Below are 19,032 nucleotides of genomic sequence, written 5' to 3'. Positions count from 1 at the left end.
ATGGACTCTCTCCTATTCTGTTCAACGTCGTCCTAGACAAGGTTATGGAAGAATGGGAGAAGGAACTCAAGAATCTTGAATTTTGGAAACCGATCCGATTGGGCTATCCCAAAAACAGCCTCTACGTACCATACCTTGCATTTGCGGACGATCTGGCGATTTTAACAGAGGATGAGGAGACTGCCATCAAGCAGCTTGAGATACTTAAGGAATCTGCAGAAAAAGTGGGACTATAGATTTCATTTGAGAAAACTAAACTCTTCTGTTCAAAGACAGATATCACGAGCCTGAGAACAAAATACGGTAAAATCGACCGGGTCTCGTACTTTAAATACCTCGGAGAATTCATCGAACCGACAGGCCTTGAGAAGATCTCACAGCAAAACCGTCTCCAAAAAGTCAAGAAGGCATTAGGGTTAGTTCAAGACATCTACAACAAAAAATGCATGTCAAGCCAGACAAAAATTCGGCATTACAACACAGTCATAAAACCAACAGTCCTTTACGCAAGTGAAACATTGTCACTTAACAGTAAACAAGAATTAGAAGAAATAAAAAAGCAAGAGAGGAAGATCATCAGGAAAATCCTAGGAGCAAGATATACCCAAGATGGTTACAGGCTACAATCAATCAAAACAACAGAAAAAGTTTCAAACATTGAAATTGACATTAAGAAAAGACGAATGAAATTCTTTGGACACCTCACAAGATTACCAGAAAATAGACTGTCAAAAAGAATATTAAATTATGTTAGCTCACTTAAGAATTTAACACCTTGGCTGGACGAACTTCGAAAGGACCTCAAAAACGCAAACATGTGCAACAGACATTTTAGAATGAGACATCTTCAGACACAAAGTCAACAAGTGGGAAGTTACATCAGAGCAACCAAAGCAAAAACAGTGCAGACCGAAATGGTCGGAAGAACGTAAACAAGCCTTCTCAGAGAGAATGAAAGCCTATTGGAAGAACAAGAAGAACCCAAAGAAAGCTTGATTGAGTTGTTTGCTTAACGTCTTCCATTATTGGGAGAATATGCTAATAATAATAATAATAATAATAATAATAATATTCGGCATAGTCAAGACACGTGCACGTGGAAGGACATGAATATAAACATACGAACCTGCTGCAATGCATACTTGAAATGTACTATTTCAAAGTGTAATTAAATGAACGCATTCTTGACTGGGCATACCTGGTATGTTTGAAATGTGTGATTTACATCACAAATGAAATAAGGTACTGTACTTACTTTATTCTTCCTACAGCCAAAATCCATTTCCTGCGTCTGTCCGATTCCCATGGACGACCAGGAAATGTGTGAAATGTAATTCCTTTTCCATGCGTGTTTCTTTCTGTGTTGTGGCAGTTCACTGCACAACAGTTTCTATTTGATTTAGGCATTTTGATACACTACTACAACCACAGTTTCACACCTACTGTTACACAGCCTGGATTGACCGCTCAAGACATGATCACCTAAACGTTACCGATTTCTTCCGCTAGAGGCGCTAAGAGTGGCCGTGCACGCTTCCTATAGCCTAGACCTGTAGATTACATAGACTCGCTTTTGCTGGTTGGAAATTCCCCGTTTCTCTTCGTTAGGAGTGGGTGATAACTCGTGTCATTCCACTGTTGATGTTCTATAATTTTCACAGTTTCTTAAATGGTTTACATATGTTATACACAGCTACATACTTCAAATTGGGCAGACCTAGCAAAGTTGGTCCTATGACATGAAAGTGCATCTCGATCACGGCATGTTGGCTTTATGTTTCCAAGTAACATGGCATAAGAATGAACCCCTTATCAAGGAAGGTACTTTATGAAACATGGCGATCACCTAGCATTTATTACTGGACACTCTGATATAGCGTAAGCTGCTGTCGCCTAGCGACAATCTGTCCATCAGGTCGATTCAATCTTGGTGCAGCTTTGCAATTCAATAAAATTATGTAAAATTACTCATTATAAAAATAAAAATACCCATCGGGTTTCGTTCAAACAACTTCATAATCCCTTTCAGAAGCTGTGAAATTTTCAGCAAAACCGGTCCAGTAGTTCCAACATCCAATTTTATATACAGTATATAGATATACTGGAAATATACTGGAATTTTGAAAATGGAACTCGGTAGACACCCTGCAAAAGAGTGACTGAATGGGTGGCTATATCTTTAGAAAATAGAACTCAGAGAATTAGAGCAGGTGAAGCATTATCTGATACTGCAATGATAAAGAGATGGGGTTTCGCAAGGCAGTAGTATTGTATCCTTATGTTTTCTTGTATATAAGTTTGTAAAGGACATGAGTAAAGAATTGGAATCTGAGATAAGGCCTTTTGAGAATGATTTTATTATTATTATTATTATTATTATTATTATTATTATTATTATTATTATTATTATTAATATTATTAACTTCATTGGCCACATTGGACCACTTGAGTCATCCATGTGCACTTTTTCTTTGAAGGTTGTAGTGTTTGATTCTTCTTATCTGCCCAGTACTTTTTCATTTGTTCTGATCACAGTGTTCTTAATTCGTCTGAAATCTCTACAGGTCTTCAGTTGAAAATTTGTGATTCTTAAGAAGGGTGGTATTTTTATTCTTGTTCTCGGCGTCTGTAATTTTAAGTCCAACTGTCCGGAGATCCTCTTGAATTTCTTTGATCCACTGCCCTCCTGTCTTCTTTCCCAGATTTATCATCACTAGTTGTCGTAAAATTTTGTTTTCTGGTAATTGTAAGATGTGAAAGAAATAAGAGATTCTTTTCTTGTTCATTGTGCTAGTAACTGGGTCAATCTCTCGATAGACAGTTTCATTGGGGAGGATTCTCCAGACTCCTTCAACCTGGTACTTTTTATTTATGCAAGTTCTAATAATTCTGCTTTCAGTTTTGAGGAGCTGATTAGTTCTTCTTTCATTTTTAATTTGGAACAAGGTTTCACAAGCATAAATGGCTTTGGGCAGAGTTACAATTTTGTAGTGTTGGATCTTAGTGTCTATTGACAAGCATTTTTGGTTATAAGTTGAACAGGTTAGAAATTGTGCTTTTTTCATTTTGTTGGTTCTATTTATCCATGTTGCTTTCTCACTTCAGTTGTGCACAATGATTTCTCCAAGGCATTTAAATTGTAGGACTGTGTTCATTTTTTGATCATTTATGATGACTTAATTTATGTCAAGGGGTTTCATTGGCATGATCTCAGTTTTCTCAAAGGATATTTGTAATCCTGTTTTTAATGCAATTTTTTGGAGACTGGTGATCTGAGCACAGAGTTCTTCCATGTCAAGGGCTAAAAGAGCTAAATCATCTGCAAACCCTAGGCAGTTTGTCCTTTTTGATTTTAGGTGGGTTTTCTTTTTGCCAGATTTTCATGATGTAATCTAGAGCCACATTGACGAGCAGTGGGGATAATCCGTCACCTTGTCTCAGGCCTGTATTTATTGTAAAAGCATTTGACATTTCTCCCCTGAACTTTACCTTTGAAACTGTGTTGGTTAAAGTTAGTTCAATAATTTTTGTTAATTTAGGATGGCCATATGATCTGAGGATTTTTAAAAGAGTAGGTCTGTGTATACTATCATAAGCCTTTTTGAAATCTATGAATGAAATAAACAGCTGTTTATTTCTGTATTTGTAATATTCCATTATTAGTTTCAGGCTGAGAATTTGGTCTGGGCAACTTCTGTATGGGCGAAATCCTCCTTGCTATTCTCCAAGTTGTGGTTCAAGAATATTTTTTATCCTATTGTAAATTGTATGGGAGAACATTTTGTAAGTGCCGTCCAAAAGGGTTATTCCTCTGTAATTGTCTGGATTAGTATTATCTCCTTTTTTGAATAATGGATGGATTACACCTGAGGTCCAATGTTCTGGGATTTTCTCTGTGATCAACATTTTGACTAGATGCTGATGTAGATTTATAATTGCTGGTTTCCCTGCATTTTTCCAGATTTCTGCAAAGACTAGGTTTTCACCACATGACTTATAATTTTTTAGCTCCTTAATTGCGAATTCTACCTCATTGATAGTTGGAGGATTTATTAGATCTGGGTTGGTTAAAATGGGTGTGTCGGTATTTACTTCCAACGTTTCCAGTGGGTCACCACAATTTAAAAGTTTGTTGAATGTCTCTGCGAGGATCTCTGCATTTTCTTGATTAATATGGGCTAACCTTCCTGATTTATCTCTCAGCATTATTGGGGGCTCATATTTTTTAAGGTATTTGCCAAAGGTTTTATAATCATCTTGTGATTGATTTTTTTTTTTTTAACTCTCCTCTTTCCTTTCATAAGGTATTTTTAAGATGTTTGCGTTTGGTTTGTCTGATGATTTTATAGGTTGACTTTCTTTGTTTTATTAGTTCTAAATTTGATTTGTCTGATTTTTTAGCTTGATGATTTATCCAAGCTTGGTGTCTTCTCTCAATTGCCTAGTCACATTCTTTATCCCACCATTCATGTTTTTTCCTAGGATTTGTTGGAGCTAACTCTTCTGCTGTCGATTTCAGTTTGGTGGTCAGTTCTTCTTATGTGTTAGTGTTGACAGATCCTTCTCCTGTTTTCCTATAGTACTCCCTATTATTTATTAAGGTGGTAGGGTCAAATTTTTTATTATTTTTATTTGGAGGTCTTTTCTTAACCCTTGGATTTAATTTTATGTTGATCTTAACAACATAGTGATCTGACCCTGAGTCTTCCTCCCTTAGGACTTTGACATTGTACTGTATAGAGTAATAAATAAGTTACTAGATTGTGAGCAATTCCAACAATACCTCAACAATGTTTTGAGATTGGCGGCAGACAATGGTATGATAGTAATTCGGGCGAAAAGTCAGGTTGAGAGTTTCACAAAGAGAAGTCCTCTCAGTTGTAATTACCGGATTGATGGGGCAAAAGTTCCTCGCTGGGATCGTTGTAAGTATCTAAGTGTTAATATAAGGAAAGATCTTCATTGGGATAATCACGTAAACAGGATTGTACAGTAAATAAAGGTTACAGATCTCTTCATATCCCATCTCCTTATATTCGTCCTTTCTTTAATATCTTCAGCTTCACACGGTATGTCATGACCTCCAAGCTGTGGTCACAGTCCATGTCTGCTCCTGGGAAGGTCTTGCAATCTAACACCTTGTTTATGAATTTCTCCTCCAAATCAAAATAAATTCTGTTGACACCGTTTAGTGTGTCGAGGTCTTAGCTACATATAAAGTCGTCGTTTGTGGTGTTTGAACCAAGTATTAGCAAGGACTAAATTACGATTGGTGCAGAATTCTATCAGCCAACTTCCTCTTTCATTCCTTTGTTCCAGTCTGAATTCTTCTGCTACATTATCTTCTCTTTCTTGGTCTACCACTGCATTCCATTTTCCCATCACAGTTTCATTTCTCCTTTTTTTTCTTTTTTTTTTTTTTTGCTAGGGGCTTTACGTCGCACCGACTCAGATAGGTCTTATGGCGATGATGGGATAGGAAAGGCCTAGGAGTTGGAAGGAAGTGGCTGTGGCCTTAATTAAGGTACAGCCCCTTCAGGGCTGCCGATAGTGGGATTCGAACCTACTATCTCCCGGATGCAAGCTCACAGCCGCGCGCCTCTACGCGCACGGCCAACTCGCCCGGTCATTTCTCCTTTTTGTGTTGTATTAAATCATCTTTCTCTTTGTATATTCTTTTGATATTTTTCATCATCTGCTGAGCCAGTAGGCATATAGACCTTTCACTATTGTAGTGGGTGCTGGCATGGTGTCTTATATCGACAACAACAATCCGTTTGCTCTTCTGTTCATAGTAGCTTACCTGCTGCCTTATTTTCTTATTCATTGTTAAACCAACTCCTGCCTTTCCCCTGTTTGATTCTGTGTTGATAATTCTGTAGTCGCCTAACCAAAAATTATGCTCTTCCTGTCAGCGTACTTCACTTATGTGAACTACATACATGTAATTTTATAGGATATAAACTTCATGGTTCTGATCCGTATTGAATTGTAATCACAATAATAATTATTAAATTAATGTTTTTAATGGTCCACGTTTCAATACTATATATGCAATATTTTAATTTACATTAACTAAATTACGTTTGTTTAGTTATTAGATGTTTTATATTAAGGCTGAAGATGGCTAGCCCATCCCGAAACTAGTCCCTAGTTAATGTAAATCAAAATATTGCATATATAGTATTGAAAGGTGGACCATTACAACATTAATTTAATAATGAGGGCTATGCCGAAAGTTTTTAGCAGAGTGTGAGAAAAAAATTTCATTTGCGAAACAACAATTACAACTTTTCAAAATACTCTCCATTGGCACGTATACATTTTTCCATTCTCTGAAACCACTTAAAAAACGTTTCAGTCCAAGATTCTTTCAGGATGTAACTTAGTGCACTCTCGTACGCTGCAATGGCCTCTTCATCTGACGAAAACCGCTGTCCACGTATTTTTTCCTTGGTCTTAGGGAACAGAAAGAAGTCACATGGGGCCAGGTCAGGTGAATAGGGGGGATGAGGTAACACTCTCACTTTTTCCCTTTCCAAGAAGTCCATTGTTCTGGCAGCCCTGTATGCAGATGCATTGTTGTGATGCAGCAGAAGGTGCCCACTCTTTGACTTTGGGTGCTGTGACCTCCAAGTGGCGAGGACTTTGGGCAGACAGTCATTCGCATACCATTCAGCATTGACTGTACGACGTGTGTCCAAGGTCACAGAGGTGAGATGCCCCATTTTCGTAAAAAAAAAATAAAAATAAATAAAATGCCACCATCTTCTTTCCGGAGCACCAACTTCGTCAAACTTTTGTGGGTGGTTCCTCCCCTGGAAAGCACCACACAGAAGACTGTCTCTTCATTTCAGGGACATAATGGTAGACCCATATTTCATCACCTGTGACGATATTGTAGGTGTCTTTGGACTGTCCTCCATTGAATTTTTCTAGCATGAAATGACACCAGTTCACTCTCTCCTCCTTTTAGCTTTCTGTCAGGGAATGTGGCACCCAAAGGCCACATCTCTTGGTAAGGCCTAAATAATCGTGAACGATGGTCTGCGCTGCTCTTGACCCAATATTTAAGGTCCCTTCAATGTCATAAAATGTAAGATGTGAATCTGCTTTGATCATTTCCCTCACAGCATCAATGTTTTCTTGAGTCACAGCTGTTGCTGGGTGATCGGGACGAGGTTCATCTTCAGTTGACTGCTGACCCCTTGAAAACTCCCGAAACTAATTTCCAACTGTGGTTCTAGAAGGGGTAGCCTCACCAAAAACGCGCAGCAAAGAAGAATGACATTCTTCGGCACTTAATTTCTTTTTATAATCATAAAAAGTCATTGCTCGAAAATTGTGGCGCGACAGATCTATCTTGCACCGTGTCTGACTCAGCACTGCCTGTGCTTACTTCCCTCACTGTGGAGGAATTACCGCTAGGAGGGGTTGCGCACACATGTTCCAAGGTCAAAAAGCATCGCTCTTTCAAATGAAAATAATCCCATTGTCCTCAGAATTATGGTTTACACGCTGCTAAAAACTTTCGGCATAACCTTCGTATTACATGTAATTTTAGTCTATCTGTTTCCCTTTTCAGATCCTGTAACCTACCACAATGATTCCAACTTCTTACATTCCCCTGCTTCGACTCATAGGATGCCGGCATTGATCTTCCTGATGATTGTTCTCTCTCGTGTAGTCCCCACCTGGAGAACCAAATGGGGGACTATTTTACCTCTGGAATAATTTACCTGGCAGGAAGCTATCATCAATACATCATTCATTCATTCGTTCATAGAGTGAGAGCTGCATGTCCTCGGGACTTAGTTCTGACTGTAGTTTCCCATTGCTTTCAACCGTGTCGCAGTGTCAACATAGCTAAGCCATGTTAATTATTATTACAAGGTCATGTCTTTCTCAATCAGCTGCCCTTTCAACTTCTGAAAGGCTGCTATCCCCCGTCTTCCAATGAACTATTAGTTAGTTCGTCTGATATGGTTGCACTTACGGCTTGGCTACCTGCTCCGTTGGTACACGCAAGCCTCTCTGGTGTGGTAAGATCACATGGTTTACAGGGGAAGTAGTTGTTATCTATATATACTAATAAAGTTTACTAAAAACGGCTTTGTTCAGTCCGTCTGTCCGTTCTACTAGACGGATTTGTTTCATTTGTTGTATTATTCTCTCTGGAATTATCTGCGGAGGAATCATGAGGCATTGATAGGTCTTCAGTTCAGTCAACTTCGAGAAATCATAAAATCAAATCATTAAATGATCACTCCAGTAATTGCAGGCAATGGCTTACCCTAGCCCACAATGTGTACATTACTTAGCGGGTTATATTAAATAAAACTAGTAAGTTTTTATTGTTTACCCACCTATTCAATACAATAAAATCTTAAAAATTAGGGCTTTGTCCTTATCAAATTGTCAATATAACAAATTATTAAATTAGGTGGTACATGTTTTGCCTCTCATTGTATTTATCATCATCCATAGTTTCACCTTAAGAATAAATCAGGTACCTGATTGGAATTGTCTCATGAAATACTGTTGATTTATAACTATGTTTTGTGAGTCAGGTGACCAGGCGAGTTGGCCGCGCGGTTAGGGGCGCGCAGCTATAAGCTTGCATCCGGGAGATAGTGGGTTCGAACCCCACTGTCGGCAGCCCTGAAGATGGTTTTCCGTGGTTTCCCATTTTCACACCAGGCTGTACCTCAATTAAGGCTACGGCCGCTTCCTTCCCATTCCAAGGCCTTTCCTGTCCCATCGTTGCCATTAGACCTATCCGCGTCGGTGCGATGTAAAGCAAATAGAAAAAAAAAATAAGATGTAGTATATTATTGGATTGACAATAATTATAGCAATAGCTGAGTCGAAAAACATAACAATTATATGAGAAATTATGACATAAGGTGGTATATTTGATTATTAATTATAAAATGGTGTATTGTTAAACACTTGAACAATGTTGAACATTAAAATTTCATCTGGTAATAGTCCTTGGTTCAAGGAGTTAATATGTACTGCATTAGCTTTTTGTACATATAAAGTTGAAGAATTCACATACGGCACGGTTCTTTTGAGATATTACTAGTTTGAATACTGGATGCTGTTGGCCATTATTAAAGTTTGTTGTAGACCTCATTGGGCCATCTTCTTTGATGTGGTATTTGTAGGAAAAGTTTTGAATTGGTGTAGCTCTTTGTTGTTGGATGTGTTGAAGTAAGTGTGGTGGTCAAAAGGGAACGATGTTGTAATAGTTATTGTCAAACAGTAATAGCCCAATGTGTGATGAAAGTCTGTAATTAAATAAGTTTTTGTGGAATTTTTATTGACCTGGGATTGAAAGGAGGGGACTAGGAGTGGAAGTTAAATAAAAAGTATTGACACTTACCCTTCGACCACTGAGATGTTAACTTATTATGTTGAGATCTTTAGAGCTACTGGCAGCCACCGAACTCTTACTTCGCGTGTTGTAGCTGTGGGGTTTTGGTGGAGGGGGTTGAGCTTGAGAAGGTGTGGCTAAGGGCTTATTCACCCCCTGCGGGAGGGAAACGCACATGTAGAATACACCCGCGCTATCCCCTGCCTGTCGTAAGAGGCGGCTAAAAGGGGCCCAATGGGCTCTCGACGTGGGAGTGTGGATTGGCGACCACGGGCCCCTTAGCTGAGTCCTGGCATTACTTCCACTTACTTGTGCCATGCTCCTCACTTTCGTCTATCCTGTCCGACCTCCCTTGGCCAACTCTTGTTCTTTTCCGACCCGATGGTATTAGAGCATTCGAGGCCTAGGGAGTCTTTCATTTCACGTCCTTCGTGGCCCTTGCCTTTCTTCGTCCGTTACTTCATTTGTCGAAGTGACTGATTTTTTTTTCTCTCTCTCTCTTCCCCATGTGGGTGGGGGACGCAGATGAAAAATACACCCACGGTATCCCCTGCCTGTCGTGAGAGGCGGCTAAAAGGGGCAACCAAGGGATGTTTGTCTTAGAAGCATGAAACTACTTTTGATTAGTTCCATCACGCAGGGAACACCATGGGTTGCCTTTACTTGCAAGTAGTACCTCTTCTTCTTCTTCTTCTCCTTTTATGACCACATAGGATCACTTTAGTCAGTCCGTCGTTCAGGTCTCTTTGAAGGGATTGTTCGGGCTTTGTGGTCCTCCCAGTACTTCTTCAGACGCTCCGATCTTCGTGCCCTTTCCTCAGTTGAAAATGTGCGTGTTGTTGGTTTGTTTTGTGTAAGGGTAAAGTGGAGGTTTGTATTCTTGAGTTTTGTATTCAATTTTATCTTATTTGTGGTGTCTTCTGTTGTAAGGCCTATTTCCTTCAGATCCTCTCTTTCTTCTCTGATCCATTTACATCCTGTTGTGGTATTTTTTGAGACGAGATTGTGTTGTACTAGTTGTTTCAGAAGTCTTGAATCCTGCATCCTCATGATATGTCCAAAGAATCCCAGTCTCCTCTTACGCATAGTATCTGTAATGGGTTCTAGCTCTTTGTACACGACTTTGTTAGGTATTAACCGCCACTGTCCATCTTTCTGGTATTTTTTGTTGATGCAAGTTCTTCCAATCCTCCTTTCAATGTTCTGAAGTCTGTCAGTCTTTGATTGTTTATTCAGGTGAAAGAGTGTTTCTGCTGCATATGTAGCTTGTGGTTTTATAACTGTGTTGTAGTGTTTTATTTTTGTATTTATTGATAGACATTTCTTTTTGTAGATATCCCATGTTAACTTCTGTGTTTTAGCTAATCTGTTTGTTCTTATTTGGACTGAGATTTTTTCATTTAGGTTATGTGTTATTACTTCTCCAGGATATTTAAATTGAGTTACTATTTTGATTTTATTACCATTTATGGTGACTTCTTTTAGCTGTGTTGGTTTTTGCGGCATAATTTCTGTTTTTTCAAATGATATTTTGAGGCCAATTTTATTTGCAATGTTTTGAAGTTCTGTTATCTGGGTTTTTGCTTCTTTCATGACCACTGCTAGTAATGCTAAATCGTCAGCAAAACCCAGGCAATTTGATTTGATTTTTCGGCAAATCTTTATTTTGGGGGGACATTTCCTAAACCATTCCCTCATTACCATTTCTAGAGCACAGTTAAATAATAGTGGTGAGAGCCCATCTCCCTGCCGTAGCCCAATTTCAAATGTCTCTGATGTTTCACCCCTAAACTTCACTTTTGATTTGGTGTTGGTGAGAGTCAATTTTATCATGTTTATTAATTTGGGGTGTAGTCCAAGGTGTCTTAAAATTTTAAACAGAGATTCTCTGTGGATGCAATCATAAGCTTTCTTGAAATCTACAAATGTCATCACCATATCTCTGTTTCTTCTCCTGTTATAGTCCATTATCAACTTAAGACTCATGATCTGATCAGAACAGCTCCTCCAGGGTCTGAAACCTCCTTGATATTCTCCTAGTTCTTTCTCAAGTTGTAAACTTATCCTATTAAGGATGATTATTGAAAATATTTTGTATGTTATGTCTAGGAGCGAGATTCCCCTGTAGTTATTAGGGTCGGTTTTATCTTCTTTTTTGTGTAGTGGATGATGAGGGCTGTTGTCCAGTGTTCTGGTAGTTCTTCTTTAATCCACATAGTGACAAGTTGTTGATGGAGGGCAACTTTTGCTGATGTTCCTGCATATTTCCAGATTTCCGCAAAGTTCTGATCTTCTCCTGGCGCTTTGTAGTTTTTTAATTTATTCAGAGCTTGGTAGACTTCCTTTATTGTGGGGGGGGATTGATGTTCTCTGGTGATGTCTTTATCGGGGTGTTGGTGTCCAAATGAAGGAGTTCTGTAGGTTCCTCACAATTTAAAAGCTTGTTGAAATGTTTAGCCAGAATTTCTGCATTGTCTTTATTGTTATGGGCCAGCTTACCTTCATCCTTCATCAGTAGGGTCGGGGGTTCATATTTTTGGAGCTGCTTTCTGAAGGTTTTGTAGTAGTCCCTTGATTGAGTTTTATTGAATTGTTCTTCAATTAACTGCAGGGTGTCCTTATGATGTTGTCTTTTTATTCTTCTTAAGACTTGCATAGTTTCTTTTCTCTGTTTTACTAGCTTTTGATAGGATATTTCTGTTTTTTTGGGACTGATGTAATAGCCATGCCTGATGTCTTTTCTCCACTGTTTCATCACATTACTGTTCCACCATTGGTATTTTTTACGTGGTTTAATTGGAGCCAGGTCTTCTGCAATTTGTTTAAGGTTGTGTACTAAGTCTTCAAGTTTATCTGTGATTTTTATTTTTTCAGTTGCTTTCTGGTAATTTTTGTTGTTGATTAGGTGGGTAGGATCTATTTTTCTTTTAGTTTTAAGGGCTTGCTTTTGTTGCCTCCTCTGGGGAGTGAGTTTAATTTTAATTTTAAATACGTAGTGATCTGAACCTGTGTCTATTCCTCGGGGGACTTTGACGTTATAGATCTCTTTGTGGTGGTATTTGTCCATGCAGACGTGATCCAGTTGCATTCTCCTTTAGTGTAGTCAGGGTGTTTCCATGTTTTAAGTTTTTGAGGTTTCCTCTTAAAACATGTAGATTTTGAGATTAAATTATGGTTTCTACACAGGTCAACAAGTCTCTCTCCATTTTTATTTGTTTTCTTGTGTGCTGGCCATTTTCCGATGATGTCGCGGTATTTTCTTTCTCTGCCTAGTTGAGTGTTGAAGTCGCCTATTAATAATTTTATATGGTGTTTGGGGATGTTATCTATGGACTGGTCCAATAGGTCCCAAAATTCTCCTGTTTCTTCCTGGTCTTTTGAGGAGTCGTTTTTATCATTAGTGCGAGCATGGGCATTTGTTATAGTATAGATTTTATTAGATGCCTTTAAGGTGAGCGTTGAGAGTCATGGAGACTGTGATCTGAATTCTTGAACTGAGTTTATTATTTTAAGGCTGACCAAAAATCCTGTTCCAAATTGTGGGACTTTCTTCATCACTCTCTTCCCGGGTTTACCTTTATAAAGTCTGTACCCTTGAGATTCTAAGGCATCCTGGTCAGTGTTTCTAATTTCCTGTAATCCCATGATAAGAATTTTGTGTTGGTCCATTATGTCGGTGATCACTTTTAGTTTACCGGTTTGCATGAGTGAGTTTATATTGTGTGTAGAGAAGTATGTTATCTGCTTTGGTTTGATTCTTGTTTTGTCTTGTTCGTGTATGTGGTACTGGGGTATTTCCGTGCCTCCGACTTCACGGTATCTTTCAGGTGGTAGCCCACCGTATTCGAATGCTGCTTTCTCTGTACTCTTGGTTCAGCCGGTGGAGTATTCCTTAAAAGACCTTCCATGGTTGACTGTCAAGGTGTCACCTGTGTGGGACTAGGTCCCGAATTACAACTCTGGATGTGATCCAGTGAGGTGATAATGAGGCCGTTCCTCTGGAGTACAGACGCCTTGTGCAGCCGCCCCTAACCTGGAGAACAGACGCTGCATAATGGATTCCAGTGGCATTTCCTCCACTGTGGGGACCATCACCCCACCCAAAGGGGCTCATTCGCCCGAAGCTGTTGGCCCCCTTAGGGAGTCAGGTTATTTCCCGCTGCCCAACACTCGGCGTTGGCAGTTTTACAGCTGGGTGCCAGACCAGCAAACCCTCCTCCTTTCTCATTCCGGACTTGGGACCGAAATAGGTACGAAATAGGTTTGTGCTTTGTAGCAGCAGAGGGTGAATCACTGTGGGTTTCCAGTACCTGTGAGTCGTACCCATGTGAGCAACACCATGGGTCTGGGCATTGCCTTTGATTAGTACCACTATATGAGGGACACCGTGGGTCTGCGTTGCCTGTGATTAGTACCCACTATGTGAGGAACACCACGGGAATACCGGCGCCCGTGATTAGTACACCTAGGTGAGGAACCCCATAGGTTTGCGTTGGCTATGAGTGGTGCCATTGTGTGGGAAACACCATAGGTCAGCGCTACCTGTACGACGTACAATACTTGTGAGTAGTACCATCATGTGTGGAATACCGTGAGTCTTTGCTCCTTTTGATTAGTACCCCAACATGACATATACCACGGTTCTACTTTCCTAGCGATAAGTACCATTCTGAGGGGCCTTTGACCTGGATTTTCGACCCCTTTAGACATCAAGCATCCTCGATTCAGGATTGTGCTTTAGAAGTGGTCCCTTGGTCAGTAATGCTATTATTTATGATAGTTTTTTTGTCGGATCCACCGATTGTTTTAAATTCACATCCATTCATTCTTCATGAAATTTTTTTAAAATTTTGGTCAGTGGATGATTTTGAACATTTAATTTTTCATTTCATTTCGTACCATTAGGGGCCGATGACATCGATGTTAGGCCCCTTGAAACAACAAGCATCATCATAATCATCACGGACTTATTCATTGCGCATGAGGGGGAGTTGCTGGCAGTGGGAGGGGAGCAGGGTGTATGTTGAATTGATAGGAGTGTTTACTGATTTAGTACTAAAGATTTTATGGAAATAACTGTCCTGAAGAATTGATTTTTGCAATAGTATTGAAATTTGTTTGTAGAGAGAGCTTTTTTTAAATCTATTACATCGTTTAAATTTTTGTCTTTGTTAAATTACTGATCCAGAAAGATGTATACGTTTTCACATTCCATCATGTGTTTACCTTTTTTGATTCTTTTTAAGATTTGTAAATCACGTTCTATTGTAGTAAATGGGTGACTTGTATCCTTCATGTGGTTACTCATCGCAGAGAAATAGTGTTTTTGGGCGTTGAAATGTTCTGCGTATCTATTTAAAAAACTGCGGCAAGTTTGACCAACATAAGAAAAATTGCATACTGAGCATGTTAGTCTGTATTTACATCAGCCTGAATATTGATTATTGGTTAAATTGATTGAGTTATGATTAAAAAATAAATTGTAATTAGTGTTCTGCATAGTGTAAGGAATTTTTACCTCATGCTTTTTTAAAGGATTGGTAATTTGATGGATACTTGGGTTGTTAAATATGAACTTTGCGTACTTTGGTTTGTTGGGTTTTATTGGAGAAAGGTTTGTGGCTAATTTTAGTTTTACCTTATTAATGGTTTTATTGATCATGTCTGGATTAAACCTGTTGAATCTGGCTATTTCTTTTAGGAAATCTAATTCTTTTTAAAATTATTTTTTGAAAGAGGGATTTTTAACAACCTGTATACTAAACAGTAATATGTGGCTTGCTAATGGGAATTTGGGTTTAATAATTTGTTTTTTATAGTTATTGGAGTAAAGGAAGGCTTTGATGTCTAGAAAATTTATTGAATTGTTGATCTCATTTTGTTTTGTGAACTTTATGTTTTTGTCTAAACTATTTAGGAACGTTAGGATGTTATCAATATTGTTAAGTTGTTTGTCAATAATTGCTAATGTATCGTCAACATAACGGAGCCGTAAACTGAGTCTTGGTCTTTTCATCTGTAACTGTTCTTTTAATGTTCAGTTTCTTGTTTTGGTGTCCGGCTCCATGGCTAAATGGTTAGCGTGCTGGCCTTTGGTTACAGGGGTCCAAGGTTCGATTCCCAGCGGGGTCGGGAATTTTAACCATAATTTTGCTTCATCATCATTTCATCCTCATCACGACGCGCAGGTCGCCTATGGGTGTCGAATCAAAAGACCTGCACCTGGCGAGCCGAACATGTCCTCAGACACTCCCAGCACTAAAATCCATACGCCATTTCATTTTTTTCATTTCTTGTTTCGGTGTAATTGTTTGAGGTTTCTGATCTTTGCCTCATCTCTAGTAAGATCAGTTTTATTTTTCTCCCGATCTCTTTCTTTCTGCAAGAGATTCCTTTCCCTAAAAGTAATTGTTCAAAAAAAGTACCTGGACGGCGTATGGGGCAATTTTATATCAAGACACGTTATCTGACCTTTTTATAACAAATGCTGTGGAGCAGCTTGGGTTTTCTTGTTGTTGTTGTTTAATATTATACATTGTAAAAGCCTTAACCCAAGAAGTATATTTATATATTTTCGTGTTATTCTAGTTATTGTGAAGAATGGGAACTAAGACTAACGAAAAGGAAGATGTGTTCACTCCTCGACATAGACTGGATAATTCGGTTGCGTCTTATAATGACAGACTCCACTGTGAAGATAACGGTGAGTTATATTTGCTAAATTAATGAGTTCTTGTTGTTCTTCCTCAATCCTCATCTTCTAAAGCAGTAATGAAATCAGTGATAGTAGTACAGAAATAAAATCAATACATTAGTTACATTGTTTTAAATATCATATAGCTAGTGGATGTAAGTAACAAACTATATTTTACTTTTGTTCAAGTAAAAACTCGTATAAAGAATACAAAGGTTTTCTTTTGGTGTAATGATGGATAATAAAAGCTTGATATTCATGAAGAAATTATATCGAACCTGCTGCTTAATTTATAGAAGTGAAAAAGTGTTATGAAAGATGACCACAATATTACCTATAAGTTCTTTATCTGTTTCGTAAACACTGCAGGTGGTAAATATTTGCTAGTATATTTTGCCATGTTCATTACAGATATTATTATGTTTGATATTTTAACTCCTGTATGTTTGTGAATGTTATGGGGCATCTTTACATAATCTTACTAATTCACTAATTGAATGGATGCACGCAAAAATGGGCTGACCATCAAATTTGTGAAAATTGAGTTTAATGCTGCTGCCTACTGTTAGAGCCCTGCACGGATGCAAATCCACGGATATCCGCGAATTTAGTGTCTTGGCGGATGCAAACTGTTTGGCTGTGCGTATAATTTAGCTGGTCATTTCTAAATAATAAAATTTATTAATTTTCACTCAGGTATACTGTCATTTTGTGCTTGTGGTTAGGCGACCCTTGATATTGGTATGGATGAATGGTGATATATAAAGAGCCTTAAGATTTTTAAGCAGTAATTCTTGCCTAAGTCTAACTGGATCCTGCCCTCATTAATGGAAGGAATAAAGGTAACAACTATGGTAGTTGTTGCACGAGAAAATCCCTCATAAACCTATGACTTTGAGGGGTCTGGTGCCAGGTATCAGGCCTATTGTATTATGTAAACAGATCTATCCATTTCAATACCTTAGGTGTAATATACTGTAGTTAAATATTTACATTATACGCGGATAACCATTCGCGGGTGCGGATGAAGGAAGTGCGGATATATTTTGTATATCTGCACAGGGCTCTACCTACTGTTAACCCGTACACTGTTACGACCAAGATATCTTGGGCGTGGTAATACGTCATGTCCTTGCTGTGTCCGAGATATCACGTTGGTAACTTTAGCTAAATTTCTGAAAAGGAAATAGATACCTTTGGAGTTTCCTTTGTTTTCCAAACTTGAGTGGCAACAAGCTACATCTTTTTGCAGCATAATGGACCATCAGTGAAAATGGGGACTGCATTTTAATGCTATTTGTGGTCAAATATCTGAAATAATGAACTCATCTTAGTGTGCAATCTAGATTGGCAATCCTGCAAGGCAGCTGTGTCCAGGGTTTGTAAAAATGGCTTCAAGTAACGGATGGCACATTCTTTTTGATTTCAAACTTATAGAAGCTGTGAATACTCTTGAATTGGAAGATGAATACTGGGATATCAGTGATTTGGGTAGTGATCATTATCCGAGTGACAGTGGTGACAGTGATAGTGCTGAGCTTCAAGTACCAACTCCACAAAACAGAAAAAGAATTTGTTCTGAGACTGATTTATTTCAATAACGCACAGGTAATATGTTTAGTCCTGTGATACCCAGTTTTGATGACAGTTCATCGGGTATATTATTCGGTGTTTTTCATGATTGAACCAACGGCTTTTATTTCAGTGGTTCTTCTCACGAGAAATTATGGAGCATACAGCAGTTGAAACAAATAAGTTTTTTGTTACGGAAACAATGCCACCGTCTCAAAGTTCAAGGCTACAGAAATGGAGGGAAACCACACCTGAAGAACTGTACTTTTTTTTTGCCGTGACAGTGCTTATGGCAAGAATGAAGAAACATACAATTCTTGAATACTGGTCAACTGATTCTCTAATAATGACATATAGTTCTTGGATTTCATGTCTGGAGACAGGTATCTCTTATTATTGTGGTTGTTACATTTCAATGACAACAGTCAGTCTGAAGGTGACCGGCTGTATAAAATAAAGCCTCTAATTGACTATCTCAGAAACAAGTTCAGAGAAACGTTCACCTCGTTTGAAAACATTTGCATTGATGAAAATTTGATGCTTTTCAAAGGCAGGCTTTCACTCATACAGTCTATCCCATCAAAGAGACACAGATTTGGAATAAAGACATTTGTGAGCTGCGATTGTGAGACCAGATATATGCTGGATTTTATTGTTTACACAGGGTCACCTACAGAAATAATTCCTGAACGTGAATTTTGGGGTATCAGGTGCAGTTGTCTGGATGCTAATTGAGAGGTACTTGCAGAAAGGACATACATTGTGGATACATAACTGGTATCAAAGTCCACAACTGTACGATCACCTACACGAAAGTCTGGCTCCATGGCTAAATGGTTAGGGTGCTGGCCTTTGGTCTCAGGGGTCCCGGGTTTGATTCCTGGTAGGGTCGGGAATTTTCACCATAATTGGTTAATTTCACTGGCACGGGATCTGGGTGTATGTGTCGTCTTCATCATCATTTCATCCTCATCACGATGCGCAGGTCGCCCACGGGAGTCAGTTCCAAAGATCTACACCTGGCGAGCCGAACTTGTCCTCGGACACTCCCGGCACTAAAAGCCATACGCCATTTCATTTTCACCTACACGAAAAATAAACAAATACATGTGGTATCGTCAAAAGAACAGGAGAGAAATGCCAAAATTCACTACAAAATTGAAGAAAGTACAAAGTGAATCAAAAGCGACAGATAACGTGATTGCCATCAGGTGGTTCGATCATAGGGAAGTTTGTATGCTGAACACACGACATACTGACAATATGAGACCTACAGGGAAGATGGAGAGACAGACAAGACTGCCTGTAGAGAAACCCCTTTTCATTATTGACTATAACAAGTACATTGGTCGTGTTGACCGGTCACTCATGATGATTAGTTCTGTCG

The 19,032-nt window shown here is 38.8% G+C and overlaps 1 protein-coding gene across 1 annotated transcript in view; it reads left to right on the top strand.

The window, feature by feature from the left end:
• LOC136861351 (uncharacterized) overlaps positions 1–19,032 on the top strand; it is a 266,754-nt gene that overhangs the window by 37,565 nt on the left and 210,157 nt on the right. The window contains exon 2 of the mRNA XM_068226128.1: positions 15,968–16,082. Within this exon, the coding sequence (XP_068082229.1) occupies positions 15,980–16,082 (103 nt within the window). The 5' untranslated portion in view covers positions 15,968–15,979. The remainder of the gene's footprint in view (positions 1–15,967; positions 16,083–19,032) is intronic.

This window comes from Anabrus simplex, chromosome 1 (genome assembly GCF_040414725.1).
Source record: "Anabrus simplex isolate iqAnaSimp1 chromosome 1, ASM4041472v1, whole genome shotgun sequence".
Classification (NCBI taxonomy): domain Eukaryota; kingdom Metazoa; phylum Arthropoda; class Insecta; order Orthoptera; family Tettigoniidae; genus Anabrus; species Anabrus simplex.
This window is presented reverse-complemented; position numbering and strand designations above follow the sequence as displayed.